The sequence below is a fragment of the Esox lucius genome, chromosome 8 (genome assembly GCF_011004845.1).
Source record: "Esox lucius isolate fEsoLuc1 chromosome 8, fEsoLuc1.pri, whole genome shotgun sequence".
In the NCBI taxonomy this organism is placed as follows: domain Eukaryota; kingdom Metazoa; phylum Chordata; class Actinopteri; order Esociformes; family Esocidae; genus Esox; species Esox lucius.
In genome coordinates this window covers 21,798,706-21,815,639 of record NC_047576.1, presented here as the reverse complement: position 1 = coordinate 21,815,639, position 16,934 = coordinate 21,798,706, and the positions used below count along the sequence as shown (strand labels likewise).

At 41.4% G+C, this 16,934-nt stretch overlaps 1 protein-coding gene across 4 annotated transcripts; it reads left to right on the top strand.

Annotated features, from left to right (window-relative positions):
* The first annotated feature begins 89 nt into the window (after window positions 1-89).
* On the top strand, window positions 90-15,519 carry uap1 (UDP-N-acetylglucosamine pyrophosphorylase 1). 4 transcript variants are annotated; one of them, XM_010872285.5, is made up of 11 exons: window positions 91-253; window positions 1,145-1,460; window positions 3,621-3,825; window positions 5,222-5,397; window positions 5,886-6,058; window positions 11,082-11,275; window positions 12,273-12,413; window positions 12,972-13,160; window positions 13,309-13,347; window positions 14,552-14,618; window positions 14,724-15,519. In XM_010872285.5, exons 2-11 carry the CDS (start codon window positions 1,178-1,180, stop codon window positions 14,814-14,816), a joined length of 1,560 nt encoding a protein of 519 aa, XP_010870587.2. In that variant the 5' UTR covers window positions 91-253; window positions 1,145-1,177; the 3' UTR covers window positions 14,817-15,519. The 4 variants fall into 4 exon arrangements, with proteins under 4 accessions (XP_010870588.2, XP_010870587.2, XP_019904651.2 ...); XM_020049092.3 differs by having other exon boundaries at window positions 1,120-1,460; XM_010872284.4 differs by having other exon boundaries at window positions 92-253; window positions 1,138-1,460.
* Window positions 15,520-16,934: the final 1,415 nt, after the last annotated feature.

Sequence of the window (16,934 nt, the reverse complement as noted above, 5' to 3'; positions counted from 1 at the left end):
AATACTTTTTATTTTATGTTTTGTAATTTTAAAAAAAACTGTAAGACTACAGTATTATTACAGTATAATTGCACAATAAATATATTCCAGTAACAATTTATTTCTGTAACGTGTTCCCAATCGATTGGAGTGCCACGTCAAAGTGACGATGTGGGATGTGTACTGTCGCGGGCGGGGGCACGGTCGCCAGCAATACAATAATCTACGTTCAGGAGCTGCTCTGCGGAATTGATTTCTAGACACAACGTAGAAGGTAAGCATATATAATTCTCTTGACAATAACTTATCTACATTTACATAGAATAGTCTATTCAGCCCAATTCATTTTTTAACTCGCAATACGAGGTTTAAACTGCGACCCATTGATAAATTGTCGTCCCGCGGCTGTCATGATCTTACAGTAGCCTACCTCCAACGGTACTGTAAGATCATGACAGATATTGTGTAGGTACTATCTGGTTTGGTTGACATTACCGTATCTTTATGGATTTCAATTTTAGTACAACAATGTTGTAGTGGTTAACATAGAAATACCTGCATGTACATAGTTTTGTTGCATCAACCGGAGGACATCCATGTTATCATATCTTAAAATCATATCTTGGATTATCTGATATGGGTTCTGTTTACTTAATGACTTAACACTTGTTGGTGTTGCTTTTGTCCATGTGAAGCATTGACGTTAGACTTGACTTCAATGTAAAGCAAACCCTTTAATGAGAGCGAATTAGCTGCTGCTGATTTGTAAAACAATGGGGAAATGGTCAGATGGGCGAGTAGTCTAGTACAACATATCCCGTACTGTAATTACTTCAGATGAAGTCTTGCTAATTATTTGCTTGAAGAAACAACCCATGTCATTATTGTTTTGACCATATTTATGACAAAAGTTCAGATTGTAAAACATTTATATTCAGAACAAGGGTATTCCAGCGATGGTGTACTCGTGCTGTCTGATTCACGCTAACCTATTTTATGTAATTCTGGCACTCACAATCATGTGAGATCAGTCTTTAGCCCATTAATGTGTTTTCATCATAACTGTAGCTTGACTAGACCTAAACATTCATCTTTGAAACTACCTAATCTTTTCTTGTTTCATTTATTTTGTCTGTGTGGTTGGTCATTTCCCACAAGGATATAGGTCCGAGCTATCCCAGCAGTCTGATATATCAAAATGGAGAGCACCAGAAGCAGACTGGCCCAGAAGTTGGCTGAAGCCGACCAGTCTCATCTACTGCATTTCTGGGATGAGTTGACCCCAGAGCAGCAGGCCATGATGGCTTCCGACCTGGAAGCCATGGACTTTCAGGAGATCAACAGATTTTTCTGTAGTGCCATGAAGGTGTCGGACAGCAGCAACCAGAAGAAGATGGATGCCCGCATGGAGCCAGTACCGCGGGAGGTGTTAGGTAGTGTGACCAGGGATAGAGACTGCCTCAAGGATTGGGAGGAAGTGGGTGAGTAGGTTTCGTAGGGCAGGTCTTTCCAACTTCTGTGAGGATGTTTTCAAATTGAGGCCAAGGGTTCAAGTAAACTTACATATTACTTGGAGTTCCTTCCTTCTGGTGAAACAGTGCTTCAGTGAAACTTGAAATGGGCCTGCTTAAAACTGTGAGAGCGAGCCTTTGAAAATGTCAACAACCTAAAAAGCGTGCCTATCAAACTAAATATTGTAACACTTCAACGGTTTTCTGAGAAAGACCAATTTATTGAGGGTTAAGGGCATATAACTTTTATACGTGAAAAATGTAAGATCAGTACTTTCAGGTTTTCTGAACTCACTTCAGTGTTAAAATCACTGGCCCTGCTTGCACTTTGAAGTCTAGAATGTAGGCGGGGTTCTAAGTGTTAAGCTAGATGAGGATGATGGACTGAGGGATTAACACATTCAAATCCGTCCACTCCTCCCATAGGCTTCCAGGCAAGTCTCATTTTGAAACTCTATCTATATAATCAAACGATTTGACAGAGCAAACTGTCTGGTAGCCAAAACTTGGATATTTTTTTTAAATTCCCCATAAGCTTATAGCAGTTTCTAGTTACCCATTTAATACAGTAATGGGATAACATTTACTACAACCAAGGTTACAAAGAAATGAAACAGGACATCTCATCAAGTTTTATGGTGTGCAGTATAACGTTACGAGGCATAATTTGCCTAGTGTTATTTTCACGTTGTGTCAGTGTGTGCGCGCGGGATGGTGTGTGCGCGCAAGATTGGTGTGTGCGCGCGAGATTGGTGTGTGTGTGTGTGTGTGCACGCGCGCATGGGTCTGTGAGATGGCATAAACTGAGGTCAAACCTTATGTAAAACAATTCATGGGAAGATGGTCTGGCTTACTGAAACCAAACCACTGCATGAACATCAGAGATTTTTGGGTAATTAGGTACTGGCAGCCCTTGTGGGTTAGCAGACAGGCTATGATGTATTGTGGTATTGAATCTGGCATACTTCGTGGCGTCTGGGGAAACTTTTGTGATTTCGAAATGTGGTAGGGACTTGGTTTGTATTTTACAAATCAGGATCTGTGAGTTAGCCATCAACTGACAAACACTCAATCTCTGCAGTCCTCGCGGATTAGCCCAGGGTTCCGGGGAGTGCAGTGCAACTGGCCAGCACTGTCTGGGTTTTCGGGGGGCTTAGTAATTGTGGCAGTGTCGGGTGCCAATGTCAGTCAAGGTAGAAGGTCGGAGAATGGATGTCTTCTGACACGTGAGGATTCCGGGCTAGATTTACAGCTGGGCGAACTGCGTGATAAAAACCAGAGCAGCATTGGATGAACCTTCGAAAGACTCATATCTCGACATTGACTGTCCAGAGTCCATTGAAAGTTACAGCGATGAAGCAGGGCCTTAATCAGGAATTGGATTTAATGAAATTGGGGGGATCTCTACCGTGATCTAACTGTTAACACTGTAAAATATCTAAAGCAGAACATGGTATTAGTGAGGAATTTTATGGAGTTGTATTGAGAGTCAACTGGCGTGACTTCGCAAAATAGGCTGCCCCCTTGAACTAGTATGGTAAATCTGAAACGTTTTAGACTGCCTGAGCTATAGCTGTGGAGATCCAGCCCAAGGGATGAAGGAGGAGAGGAGGGGAAAGGTGAGGGAGCATCTGGTTCTGGTTTGGGCCTGACGTAAATGGAGTACTAATCCCTCACTCATGAGGTCATTGGTTTGTGTGTCATTGCAGCCAACATCTACAGCAGAAAGCAATGGAAACTCCATGGATAAATATGAGTCAGGAATTCTCCTCCCAATCGAGTGTCTGAGCCTCAGGTCTATGTGTTTATGTATTGGTAGGCTACACACAGATACGCATAGCAACAGCTTCATAAAGTTAGATAAGATCAAAGATAATTTGGCTGTTGCAGAATTGGTATGACAGTGAAATTGACTGTAATTCAACAGGGAGTAATTGGGTTTATTGTGGTGGGATCTTGTATTAAGTCATCCTTACATGGAAGACAATTTTGTTGGCCATTATAGCCATAAAAAGTCTGTAGAATTCTGGTTGCTTGAATAAACTATATTATATATTTATATTTTTTTAACCATATAATCTTTTGTGTTATAAAGAACCTTTTGTCTGTTCTCTCTCTCTCTTGTCCCAGGTCTACAACGTGTCTCCCAGAGCAAGGTAGCTGTTCTTCTGCTAGCAGGGGGACAGGGCACCCGGCTGGGCGTGTCCTACCCTAAAGGCATGTATGATGTGGGCCTGCCCTCCCACAAGACCCTGTTCCAGATCCAGGCTGAGAGAATAGTGAAGCTGAAACAGCTTGCAGACCAGAGACACGGAGCCAAATGCTGCATCCCCTGGTGAGATTTGGACGGGCAGCTAAGGGCATACTGATCCACTATGGCCTTACAGCACAGAAAATGAAGCACTGCTGTATGTTGCCTGCTGACCTCCGTTTCTCAATCCATTCCTGAGGGACCCGTTTTAGTGTTTTGCACAGTTTGCAAAATCACAAGCAAGTCAGGCAACCTTGTTATTGTTATAAAAGAAAGTATTTTCAGTTTTCCCCTGTCCAGTGTGTATTTCTGGTTATTGTTGCAAAGGGTTGTTACAAAGTAATGAGTTATTACTTGTTACTTCTGTCAGCAATAACAAAATATCATTACTATTAACTCCCTGGGAAAAGGAATGACTTACAGTAATAGTTAGACAACCCAAAACTCACATCCTCACCTAAGGCCAGCGTTACTAGAAGCAATGGGGGCAGTGGTGGTCACATGCCCTTCAGATGTTTCAGAGTCCAGCGAAGGGTTTGTCCGGATTTATGCTCCGCCCCTTCTGTGATTTTTCAGTTACCCTCGGTGTAGAGCATAAACATAGACTTCATGGAACGAAAACAATTCAGATCTAGAACGGGGGAAGTAGGGTTCACTATCGCTGAAACAGACAATGAAGAAAATCTTTCTAAGTCATCATTCTTAATGTTTATTTGGACCAATTAATGTAATGTTAATGATGAACGATGTAATGAAGATCTTACACTTTTTGACCTGTAGTTGTAAAATGATCTCCCAAATTGTAAAAGATCTCCGAGCTCTATTTAAAGCAAAGCGTAATATTATTTCTGTAACGCATTTCTTCGTCACGCTTCACCAGTGCAATTAACTAGAACTAAATGTTGTTGGCACACACCTACAAAAATCCAAGGAAATGATTTGATCTGGAAAGAAGCAAGATTATAAATCCCTGTGGAGTAGATGAAGGGAGTCATTAAGACAATTCAGGAGTGGGTTGATGGGAAGGAGACATGTCTCACTGGCGCCCCAAGGCTGGGCAGGGCTCTGGCTGTAATTAAGACCAGGGGTCAGTACTAAGAGCTTGCTATGCAATGCCAGATTACATCTAGTCATAAGGAAGTACTTTTTGTTTTGTGACTTGTGTTGGGTTGGGTTGTTAACCAAATTGCCAGCATCACTATGGCTTTAGTCAGATCAAAGCATTCAGCTGTTAAAATCCATCTGAAGGAATGTGTTTGTGATCTTGAATAACTTTCTGGCATCTTAAAATGAGAAATAAAACTGAAACTCATTATGAGTCACAGTGAATCACAGTGAAAATAAAACAGGTTTCTAAAATATTGTCTTGACTTATGGTATGAACTAAATCATACTAAATGAGTCAGGCCAATCCTCCTGTGCATAGTGACCAGTGAATGAAAGAATCCTGAATAATGTGTGCTTCCTGATTTCCCACTAGGTACATCATGACAAGCGGCCGAACCATGGAGTCAACCAAAGAGTTCTTTTCAAACCACAACTACTTTGGGTTGGGCAAAGACAACGTGATCTTCTTCCAGCAGGGAATGTTACCAGCTATGGACTACAATGGCAAGATCATTCTGGAGAGCAAATCTAAGTTGGCCATGGCTCCAGGTACGCAATTTCATTTGTTTGTGGGTGGTGTATTTGAAATGTTAATGGGGGTCTGTACTGATGTTTCCTGTATTCCAGATGGTAACGGGGGTCTGTACTGATGTTTCCCTGTATTCCAGATGGTAACAGGGGTCTGTACTGATGTTTCCCTGTATTCCAGATGGTAACAGGGGTCTGTACTGATGTTTCCCTGTATTCCAGATGGTAACAGGGGTCTGTACTGATGTTTCCCTGTATTCCAGATGGTAACGGGGGTCTGTACTGATGTTTCCCTGTATTCCAGATGGTAACGGGGGTCTGTACTGATGTTTCCCTGTATTCCAGATGGTAACGGGGGTCTGTACTGATGTTTCCCTGTATTCCAGATGGTAACGGGGGTCTGTACTGATGTTTCCCTGTATTCCAGATGGTAACGGGGGTCTGTACTGATGTTTCCCTGTATTCCAGATGGTAACGGGGGTCTGTACTGATGTTTTCCTGTATTACAGATGGTAACGGGGGTCTCTACAGGGCTCTGGGTACCCAGGGAATCATTGAGGACATGGAGAAGAGGGGCATCGGGTTTATCCATGTCTACTGTGTGGACAACATTCTGGTTAAAGTAGCAGACCCTGCCTTCATTGGTTTCTGTGTCCAGAAAGGAGCAGACTGTGGGGCCAAGGTTAGTAGTTAGTCTCTTTAGTTAAAATCAAGAGTATTTCCTCTCTGTCTCTCTTTTAAAAAAAAAAGACTATGAGGTCAACAGAGGTGTTCCAATACTCTTAAATGACTTCCTTTCCCTACCAGGGGTTTCCCCTCCAATGCCCCTGGCTCTTTGATTGGCTGGTTTTTCCTGTAGTCATCCTTTGCGTGAGAAGCAGCACTGACGTGAAACTCACCCAGTGTTTTCTCTCTTTAGGCTCTACTGTAGTCTTGCGTTGATCAGGAGTGTGATAACAGATAGTGTTCGATTAACTGATCACCTTTTTGTTTCTCAACAGCCTCTAAGCCCTAGCCACCTATTTATTTCATGTCTCAGGTAGCCTGCTAAAGAAGTTCCTTACAGTGTCTATCCTCACCATACATTACCATGGTACGTGCCATGGTAACTTGAACTTACACTACCGTTCAAAAGGTTGAGGTGACTTAGAAATGTCCTTGTGTTCCATGAAAACATACATGAAATTTGTTTTAATAGGAAATATAGCAAAATGAATAAGAAATATTGTCACTGACCAGGTTATAAATAAGGATTTTTCATTGAAATAACAATTGTCTTTCAAACTATGCTTTTGAGAAAAAATCCTTAATTTGCAGCAATTACAGCCTTGCAGACCATTGCCATTCTAATTGTCAATTTATTGATTTCACCCCATGCTTCCTAAAGCACCTCTCACAAGTTGGATTGGCTTGATGGGTAATTATGTACCATATGGTCAAGCTGCTCCCACAACAGCTCAATAGGGTTGAGTTTTGGTGACTATGCTGGCCTCTCCATTATAAACAGAATACCAGCTGACTGCTTCTTCCCTAAAAGAGTTCTTGCATAGTTTGGAGCTGGGCTTTGGGTCATTGTCTTGTTGTAGGCTCCAATCAAATGCCGTCCACAGGGTATGGCATGGCATTGCAAAATGGAGTGAAAGCCTTCTTTCTGAACAAATCTCCCACTTTACCACCACCATTGCACCCCTACACCATTACATTGCCTCCACCATTATAGAGGACCAGAGCTGCCAAAATCAGAAATATTTAAATAAATGTCTCAATAAATACAGTGCGGAGAACAAGTATTTGATACACTGCCAATTTTGCAGGTTTTCCCACTTACAAAGCATGTAGAAGTCTGTATTTATCATAGGTACTCTTCAACTGTGAGGGACGCAATCTAAAACAAAAATCCTGAAAATCACATTGTATGATTTTTAAGTAATTAATTTGCATTTTATTGCATGACATAAGTATTTAATACTTCAGAAAAGCAGAACTTAATATTTGGTACATAAACCTTTGTTTGCAATTACAGAGATAATACGTTTCCTGTAGCTCTTGACCAGGTTTGCACACACTGCAGCAGGGATTTTGGCCCACTCCTCCTTACAGACCTTCTCCAGATCCTTCAGGTTTTGGGGCTGTCGCTGGGCAATACTGGCTTTCAGCTCCCTCCAAAGATTTTCTATTGGATTCAGGTCTGGAGACTGGCTAGGCCACTCCAGGACCTTGAGATGCGTCTTACGTAGCCACTCCTTAGTTGCCCTGGCTGTGTGTTTCGCATCGTTGTCATGCTGGAAGACCCAGCCACGACCCATCTTCAATGCTCTTACTAAGAGAATGAGGTTTTTGGCCAAGATCTCGTGATACATGGCCCCATCCATCCTCCCCTCAATACGGTGCAGTCGTCCTGTCCCCTTTGCAGAAAAGCATCCCCAAAGAATGATGTTTCCACCTCCATGCTTCACGGTTGGGATGGTGTTCTTGGGGTTGTACTCATCCTTCTTCTTCATTGTTCAGGATTTTAATCCATTATGGCGTAGTGTGTTACTAATGGTTTTCTTTGAGACTGTGGTCCCAGCTCTCTTCAGGTCATTGACCAGGTCCTTTGGTGTAGTTCTGGGCTGATCCCTCACCTTTCTCATGATCATTGATGCCCCTTGAGGTGAGATCTTGCATGGAGCCCCAGACCAAGTGAGATTGACCGTCATCTTGAACTTCCCATTTTCTAATATTTGGGCCAAGAGTTGTTGCCTTCTCACCAAGCTGCTTGCCTGTTGTCCTGTAGCCCATCCCAGCCTTGTGCAGGTCTACAATTTTATCCCTGATGTCCTTACACAGCTCTCTGGTCTTGGCCATTGTGGAGAGGTTGGAGTATGTTTGATTGAGTGTGTGGACAGGTGTCTTTTATACAGGTAACAAGTTCAAACAGGAGCAGTTAATACAGGTAATGAGTGGAGAACAGGAGGGCTTCTTAAAGAAAAACCAACAGGTCTGTGAGAGCCGGAATTCTTACTGGTTGGTAGGTGATCAAATACTTATGTCATGCAATAAAATGCTAATTAGTTTTTCTGGATTTCTGTGTACCTATTATAAAAATTACAGACTTTTACATGCTTTGTAAGTGGGAAAACCTGCAAAATCGGCAATGTATCAAATACTTGTTCTCCACACTGTACATTTATATATCTAAAAATATTTAAACAAATGTAATGATATATATATGCAACTAAATTTAAATTTACACAGAAATAAATATTAGTGACACATCTCTAGCGATGTTAAAAGCTGCTTATGGTAGAGAAATTAACATTCAGTTCTCTGGCAACAGCTCTGGTGGACAGCAGACCCGTTGCAAGCTTCCTCCAAGCATGAGACATCTATGGCATTGTGTTGTGTGGAGAAAAGGTCCCTATTTTAGAATATCCTTTTATTGTCTCCCGCACAAGGTGCACTTGTGTAAATATAATGCTTTTTGATTAGCTTCTTGATATGTCACACCTGTCAGATGGATTGGTTGTCTTTGCCAAGGGATGTAAACATTTTAAGGAAATGTGCCCAGTACTTTCAAAGAAATAAGCTTTGTGTACATGTGGAATATGTCCGGGATGCTTATTTCTTATGAAACATGGGTCCCAAGACTTTAAATGTGTAAAATTATATACATTTAAATTTATATTTTTTTGTATTCTTATTGCTTGAAATGTTGCTTTTGTAATCTTAGTAAAACATCAATTTTGGATGTAACAAATGTTAGCTACAATGCTAACAGTTACTAATATATGATGTGGCTAAAGCTAACGTAAAAGCCACCTTGTAATGAAGTAAAATGCTGTTGAATTGAGATAAAACAGTAGTATGTTAAGTAGGGCATCTATATAAACCAACTAATCTGATTATAATCCAAAGGTATTGCAAAATGCTCTTATGGTGGCCTTTTGACTTTTCAACAACTCCCCGGGTTCAACTGCTGCTTAATGCCCTTGTGTGACAATGTTTGCAAACACTAGAAAGAGGTCTACATATAAATCCCTTTTAATGCAAATAAAGCTCCGGAAAAAATGAAGAGAGCACTGCACCTTTTTCTTTCCTTTCCAAAAAAGTTGAATAGGAAAGTTTTGAGTGAGGAACAGAAGTGTTCAATTTGCAGAGGTCTCTTAATTTGAAACCTTCTGTTTCTCACTCAAAACCTTCCTTTTCAACTTTTTTGGAAAGGAAAGAAAAAGGTGCAGTGCTCTCTTCATTTTTTCCAGAGCTGTGTATTCCATTGAAGTTCACCAGTAGGTGGGGATGTAGACTGCAGAAAAATCTCCACAAACATTTTTGGACATGTTGAAACAGAATCCAAAGAACTGCTGAACCCTGCATGAAGTTGTACTGGCCTTGTTGTACAGCCTCATTATGAACAGTGAGAGAAATACATAGCCTTACAACACACACAAAAAGCTTCACTCACTCTTTAGCTATAGTATCACGTATCATAAACCCGATACATGCTTCAGATTTTTTTCTTCAAGACAATGAGTTGGGACACAGTGTACTATTTTTAAGAGGGAAATAACTTTACAGGGAGTAGTGGTTAAATGGGAAAGCATTTGTTTAACTACTGCAGCAGTGCAAGGCACGTATTCTAACTATTAAACCATTTATCTTGTTGTTTTTCTTGAACCTTGGCGAGAACAGTACCCATACCACTGAGAACGTGCACACACACATCTTTGTGAATATAGTATATGAGAAATTTGAGGCAAGTAGAAGTGAGACAAGCACTTGAGTAGAAAACATCAGAGCAGAGATTGCCTAGCTGTTCTGTCATCCATTTATCCATCACACACTTCTGAAGCAGCCATTTGATGTCAGTTCGTTGTCTTGGCTGGAAACAAACACACACACTCACAGACAGCTGGTCCCAGTTGAACACAATTTATACTGGAAGTGGTTATTACCCTGTATTAATGTGTACTTCTCACAGAAGTGTACCCTCAGACATAAAGGAAAACATTTGCATTTTGGAGAATGCATATGCCAATCTTGGATTCTTCTATGCCAGTAGAGTTGCTGTAAATATGCACAGTTGGAAAACATGACATTGGGCGAAAAGTGGGTTAATTTATTAATTAATAAACAACTATACTGTATAAAGTTGAACTATAAAACAACGTAAAAGTTAATAACCCATGCTCTATCTCACTGACTTGAGAACATTTGTAAACCCTTTGGTTCTTTGTATTGGTCTGAGAGATGTGGCTCTGCCAAGATCAGAGGCAGGGAACCACCCTCCCATAGTTAACTGACAAATGCTGCCATTGATGTGGCTTCTTCCCCCCAAGACTCTCCCCTAAACCCTATCACCAGCCCACCAAACCTGGTCTCCACCAGCCCAACCCCCTCATCAAGGACAAGTCTCTCCTTTACCACTAACCCCCTCATCAAGCTCAGCTCTGTCATTTAAACTACCAGCCAGATGGTCCGGGAGCTGGATCTCGCATTTTCACTGGCTGGTGGACATCATTACTCTGATTCAGATTAGACACTAGTCACTAAAATATACAGTCCAATCATCATTATAAGAACCAAATCCTTTTGCCCCCCCAACACATAATACACACATCCATATATAAATGTATAACTGCAACGTTTTGATAAAAATCTAAAGGAGTGCAGAATTGGTTTGTAGCCCCAGGTTAAATTAAAATCCCTTTCTGTGACATCACAAGGTGGTGGAGAAGACCAATCCGACAGAGGCGGTGGGTGTGGTCTGTAAGGTGGACGGCCGTTACCAGGTGGTGGAATACAGTGAGATCACCTTGGCAACTGCCGAGAAGCGCGGCAAGGATGGACGACTGATGTTCAATGCAGGAAACGTGGCCAATCACTTTTTCACACTGGCCTTCCTCTGCAACATTGTCCGGTAAGACTTTCTGACACACACACACACACACACGCACAATTGAATGTGAACCCCTTATTAAGCATGTAAGGACTTCATTACCTGCTTAGTGTGAGGGAATTCATCTGAGCCAGTAGAAGTTGTTTTGGCCTAGCTGGTTTCCCATTTGCAGCATCTGTCAGTGGATACAAAGCCTGGAAATATCCCAGTGACGTTAATGAATACCCACAATCTAAGGTGAAGGAAATGAAAGAAGAAAAAGCTGCAGTTATAGTTTTCTACGTCTGGACATTGGTATTTTAAATACATGATGTCTTTGCCAGTGTTCTTTCTCTCTTCATTGTTAACAGTTAAAACCAAGAGTATATGGCTCTCTTTTTCCCACTAACTCTTCCCCTGTCTACTTTTTCTTTATTCAATTCAATAAAATAGTTGTTTAATTGTCAAGAATGGAGGTTTCCATAATTTCCAAAGTCAAAATGTTAAGGCATCAATTGTGATTTAAAAAAATCTGTAAAACAACTAATTTGGACAATTGTATACAGCATATTCAGCTTAAGTTTACTGTCTTATGTTTTTGCCTAAGGAAACACACATTTTCTCCACAGCAGATATTTCATCAAATCTGGAAATGTTTTCTTTGTATTTCGGGAAATAAATATCCCTTATTGAATCATATATTTAGACCAGTATAGTAAGGAGTGTTTTTAATTTTCAACTTCACCTGACCCACAGTGCTTACCAAGTCTTTCAGGCTATGGTCACTGAGTCTGTACACTTGTTAATATCTTCCTCTTTTAAATTCTTCTTTAATGTAACTGGTGTTACTGGGCAGATCGCTCTAAAGGGTCACTCTAATTTAAGCGAAATTCTAATTGGAGAGTTATGTTTATACAGTGTCTTTCTAATTGCAAAATATGCTCTGGATGCATTATCTGTCAGAGACTTCATGGTCAGTTCTACTCAGGCCAAGGTAATATTACTAACTCTCTTTCTCTGTCTGTCTGTGTCCCTCCAGGACATTTGAACCCCAGCTGCAGCATCACGTGGCCCAGAAGAAAATCCCCTATGTGGACACACAGGGACAGCTAATCAAACCCGACAAACCCAACGGGATTAAAATGGAAAAATTTGTCTTCGACATATTCCAGTTTGCCAAGTGAGTGCAGTGATTTTCCAGCCGGCTTTAACATGTGTGGAGCTGGCAGGCTCCTCCGCGGAGAGGGAGATGGGGAAGAGAGAGCAGCAGGATGGAGAAACCTGGGTTCTCCCTACCCGCAGCCAGGCTTCCATTAGTAAGACCCAGGTCCTGACACCCAGGTCTATGGGGACCCAATCCCAGCTTCCAACCTTGGCCTGACCCAGACCATAAGCCCGAGTCCCAGCTCCACAGACAACAGCCCAGGCCTGCTCCCCCAAGCTGAGGCCTCCTCTCTTTCTCCCCTCCTCTCTCCGTCCCTCGACTCTGGCTGTTTAATCTTGACATCACCTTAGAGTCATGCTGCTAGGTCTGGAGCTTTACGTTCCTCTCATTAAGGCTGTTTCTGTTCTCCAAGCCTTTATTACCATTCTCAGGTTGTTTAAACCTGGAAGGGGATTAAAATTACAGTTTTATCTGTTACCCTGGAAATTATAGCATTAAAGACACGTTTTAACGGTGTTCGTTTTTTGTGTGTGTGTGCGTCTGTGCGTGTCTGCGTGTGTGTGTGCCCGTCAGGACCTTTGTGGTGTATGAGGTCCTTCGTGAAGACGAGTTCTCTCCCCTGAAGAACGCTGATAGCCAGGACGGTAAAGACACACCCACCATGGCGAAACACGCCCTCATGTCCCTGCATCACCGCTGGGTCCTCAACGCCGGAGGGCACTTTGTAGATGAGAACGGCACGCGTGTGCCTGCTATACCCAGGTGAGACACACACCCCGTCAGTACGTACTCTATTCACCCTGTCACAGCTTTGTTTCACACTGCTGTTTCTGCCGTCGCCCACACGCGCGCACACACACTCACACTCACTTAATGAAACGTGTCCTGTGTAATGTTTCAATGTCCTCAGAGACGGACCGACCCGAAGTGGCACAGCTGTCAACCAGAAGTAACTATTCTCTGTGCTACTGACTTTGTTACTGCATGGTGACGGGGCTTTGGCTTTCACACACAGTCCCACTAACACAGTGGTTCAGTGTCTCTCTCTCACACACACACACACACACACGCAGACCTGGTCTGTCTGGAAATTCCTGTGTCCTCACCACCTGTCCTCTGCTTTTACCTGGTCAGTTATTTCAAATGTGGGTGAAGGGAAGGAAAAGAGGAAAGGATTGGTGTTGACAGCCAACTCTGGTTTTACCTATGATTAGATCCAGGTCAAAGGTCAATGTGAGGTCATGTGTCCTGTGCAGGTGAGGTTGGATGTAACTGACTCACCCATTGACTTGATCCCTGTTTCAATAGTCTTCGGATGCTGCCTTTCCTTTGTTCTCTCTCTTTAGCCAATCACTGGTGAGCATGTGATTAGATCGATGTAGGCCAGTTTAACACCCTGTTGCTTTCACCTATCAATCCTTTCTAGATCAGCGATTAACTGAAGGAAGGATGCATAAGTTATTTCAACAGGACGTAGTGTTAACTGGGGACAGTAGATACTAACCCACAGAATGTGGAGCATGCTGGGTTATGGGTACTGGGCACGCTTTTCAATCAAAGATATCACTGTGTTAATCTATCTTATTGTTTTAGATGGGATAGGCCAGGTGTCTGTGATTGTGAGATCAACACCAAATGCATTTAAATCTTCCTGATTATTTAAATATCTTGACGTAGAAGATTTAAATCAATACAATATATTTAACAGCATTTTAAACATGCATAACATGCGTAAATGTTAATGAATGCAAATTGGTGGTATCATTACATTTTAATGAGGTGTAGTTGCTTTTTCTTTATTATTCATTTAGTTTTTTTTAAAGGCCTTTCAAAAGTTTGCTGACTGTATTCCTAAAACTGGATGAAGCCTATTTCTGGGCTAAAAGGACATCTAGATTTACAGTGGTTTGTAGTCCATGTTGTGACTTCACCTCATTCCAGGAAACTGTTCTAGCAGTCTTTTTTTGCTGGGGAGGTGTAACTGCTGATGTTGTCGCTTTAATGCTTTGCTCCAAACTTCTAATCATCTCAGAACAGCTGTAGCAGAGAATCGCACATCCAGCTGGTTCTTTTTTCTCTTCTTTTTTCTTGTCCTCCTTTCACAAGAGAAGCAACTTATCTCTGCTCCCCTCTTCCTTCACTTTATCCCACAGTCTGAAGGATGGAACCGACCTGCCAATCAAATGTGAAATCTCCCCACTGGTGTCCTACGGCGGAGAGGTTAGAGACATAAGAGCACCCTGTTCAAACAGAGTTTTTGTTTCCTGTTACTTATTAAATCCCATTTTACTAGCATTGATGATTTCACTTCCTGCTGTGTTTCAGGGTTTGGGGGCCCTGGTGAAGGGGCGAGAGTTCCGTCCCACCCTGGTCCTCGACGAGAGCGGGGCACACGAGCTCGTGAAGAACGGCGTGTGAGTGCCGTCAGGAGAGGCAGAGCGAATGAAAGCGAGCGAGTGAGCAGAGAGAGACAAGCCAAAGATCTATTCCACTTTTCCCTCTTCCCTCTTAACTGGGGGAAACTGTGATGTCGTTCGTTCCCGTGCAATAACTCTGTGATCATGTGCTCTTCGAAATAATCTGAAACGCAACACGTTTCCATCAATAAACCGTTCATGTGAATTTATGAGTCCGAATTATCAGTGGGAAACCCGTGCTATAACAGTATCACGAGGTCCTAGTCCCAGATGGAATGGTTTTTCCAAACATCAGATTTTTCCAAGGAGCACATGGCCACAGTATGAGATAAAGGACCGAAGCCTTGCATTGTGTGGCTGAATGAAGCGATTTGAAGATCAAGCTATTTATTTTGTTTAGAAAACTTATTTTTATATGTATGGATGGGTTGTAGGTGTAAATGGTCACCTATGCATTTTACCTTGTAATTTGTACGCACTGATACAAATTGAGAAGTGTACAACAGTTGTAATCAAATTATCCTTTTATGATTGATTTATTAGAATTGTGAACATGTAATGTTGGTGTATGGCAAAGGTTTTATTTATGGGTAGTATAGGGTACTACTTTTATTCTGCCTGAGTAGTTTAAATGACACTTGAACTATAGATCATTGGAATTGTTTTCAGTTTTTCTATATTAAAGAAGTATCCAATACAGGGGAGCTAAGTGTCTTCTTTGATTGAATCCATGGTGTGTGGTCCTGTTTTGCTATCCATGTGACAATGAAAAGTGAGGGAATTTCAGTCTTTTCTTTTAGAAGCTTTATCAGACTTATTTATCAAACTAGGTTACGGTTTGGGTTTAGGAGTTAGATTAATGTTAGGCATAAAGGTTAGGTTATTGGGGTTAAGATTACAGTAAGTAAAATAGTTCTTTTTAAGCATTACAATTTAGGGTTAGGCGTTAAGGCTAGGTTAAGTGTGTGTTTTTGGTGTATCATTACAAGTCCTGGTGTGTTGAATCATATTTTCCAGCAGGTGCACATGGTTTGTGTTTAGGATGGGCTAGAGAGCATGCTCTGATCTCCGCTTCAACAACTCAGGGAATATTAACCTCTCTTACTTTCTCCATTTGTCGTTCTCCCTCTATATCCTCTCTTTCACATGCTCTCCTTGTAGCTCAAGTTTATACTGTATATACATTTGCTCAATGTAAAGTGATATAGGCTAATAATGTTAGTCTATTCTAACCTGAACTGATCTTGAAGTCGACTTGAATTGTGGCCATGTTTATGCAGTGGCTCTCAAAAGAATTCCACTCTGGGACTTTCCACATTTTGTTTTTGGTGTCTTTTCTGCACAAGTGTTCTTCTTTCAACGATAAACCCACCCGTGACGCGCATGGCCAAAAAGCTTTTTGTTTTTGTGAAAAATATACATTACTAGTTAAAAACAAATAATCCACCACCCTACATTGTCTCTTTGCAATAAATGTATATAACCTTCCCACATTTGAATGCATAAAATAAAGCTTGTTGCCTGTTTTTTCTGATGGATTTATAAATGGATTAATTGAGGGATTGATTAATTTACAGTTGAGTGGGTCAACTAAAATAAAGTTATTTGGCCATAACCTATGGATACACAGATTCCTTGAAGAAATGTAGGGTTGTGGATCAGAAAACTAGACATTATCTGGTGTGATCTCCATTTACCTCACCTATGTTGTCTACACATCCCTGCTTTCTACACTGGGCTGTGCATTATCAAGTTAAAACATGAGGTGATGGCGGTAGATGAATGGAATGAAAATGGGGTTCATGACTATTTCATCGTGTCTCTGCCAATAACACTTTGTCTAGGGTTGCCATATTCTCTAAAACAACACTGGAGGCAATAACCATTCTAGCAGCAGTTCTGGTATACATTCCTGAAGTAGAGATGTCAATTTCATGCTCGTCAAATCTCTTCTGGCATTGTGTTAGAACCAATAAAACAAATAAACTCAAATGTACAGTGAAAACAATAACTATAAGTCACACAGGATGTGAAATGAAACAATGCCTAAGAAGTTAGAGAGAAGACGGTCAGGTATTTACATCCTTAAACCATGAACTGGTTCATGTCTTGTCTTTCA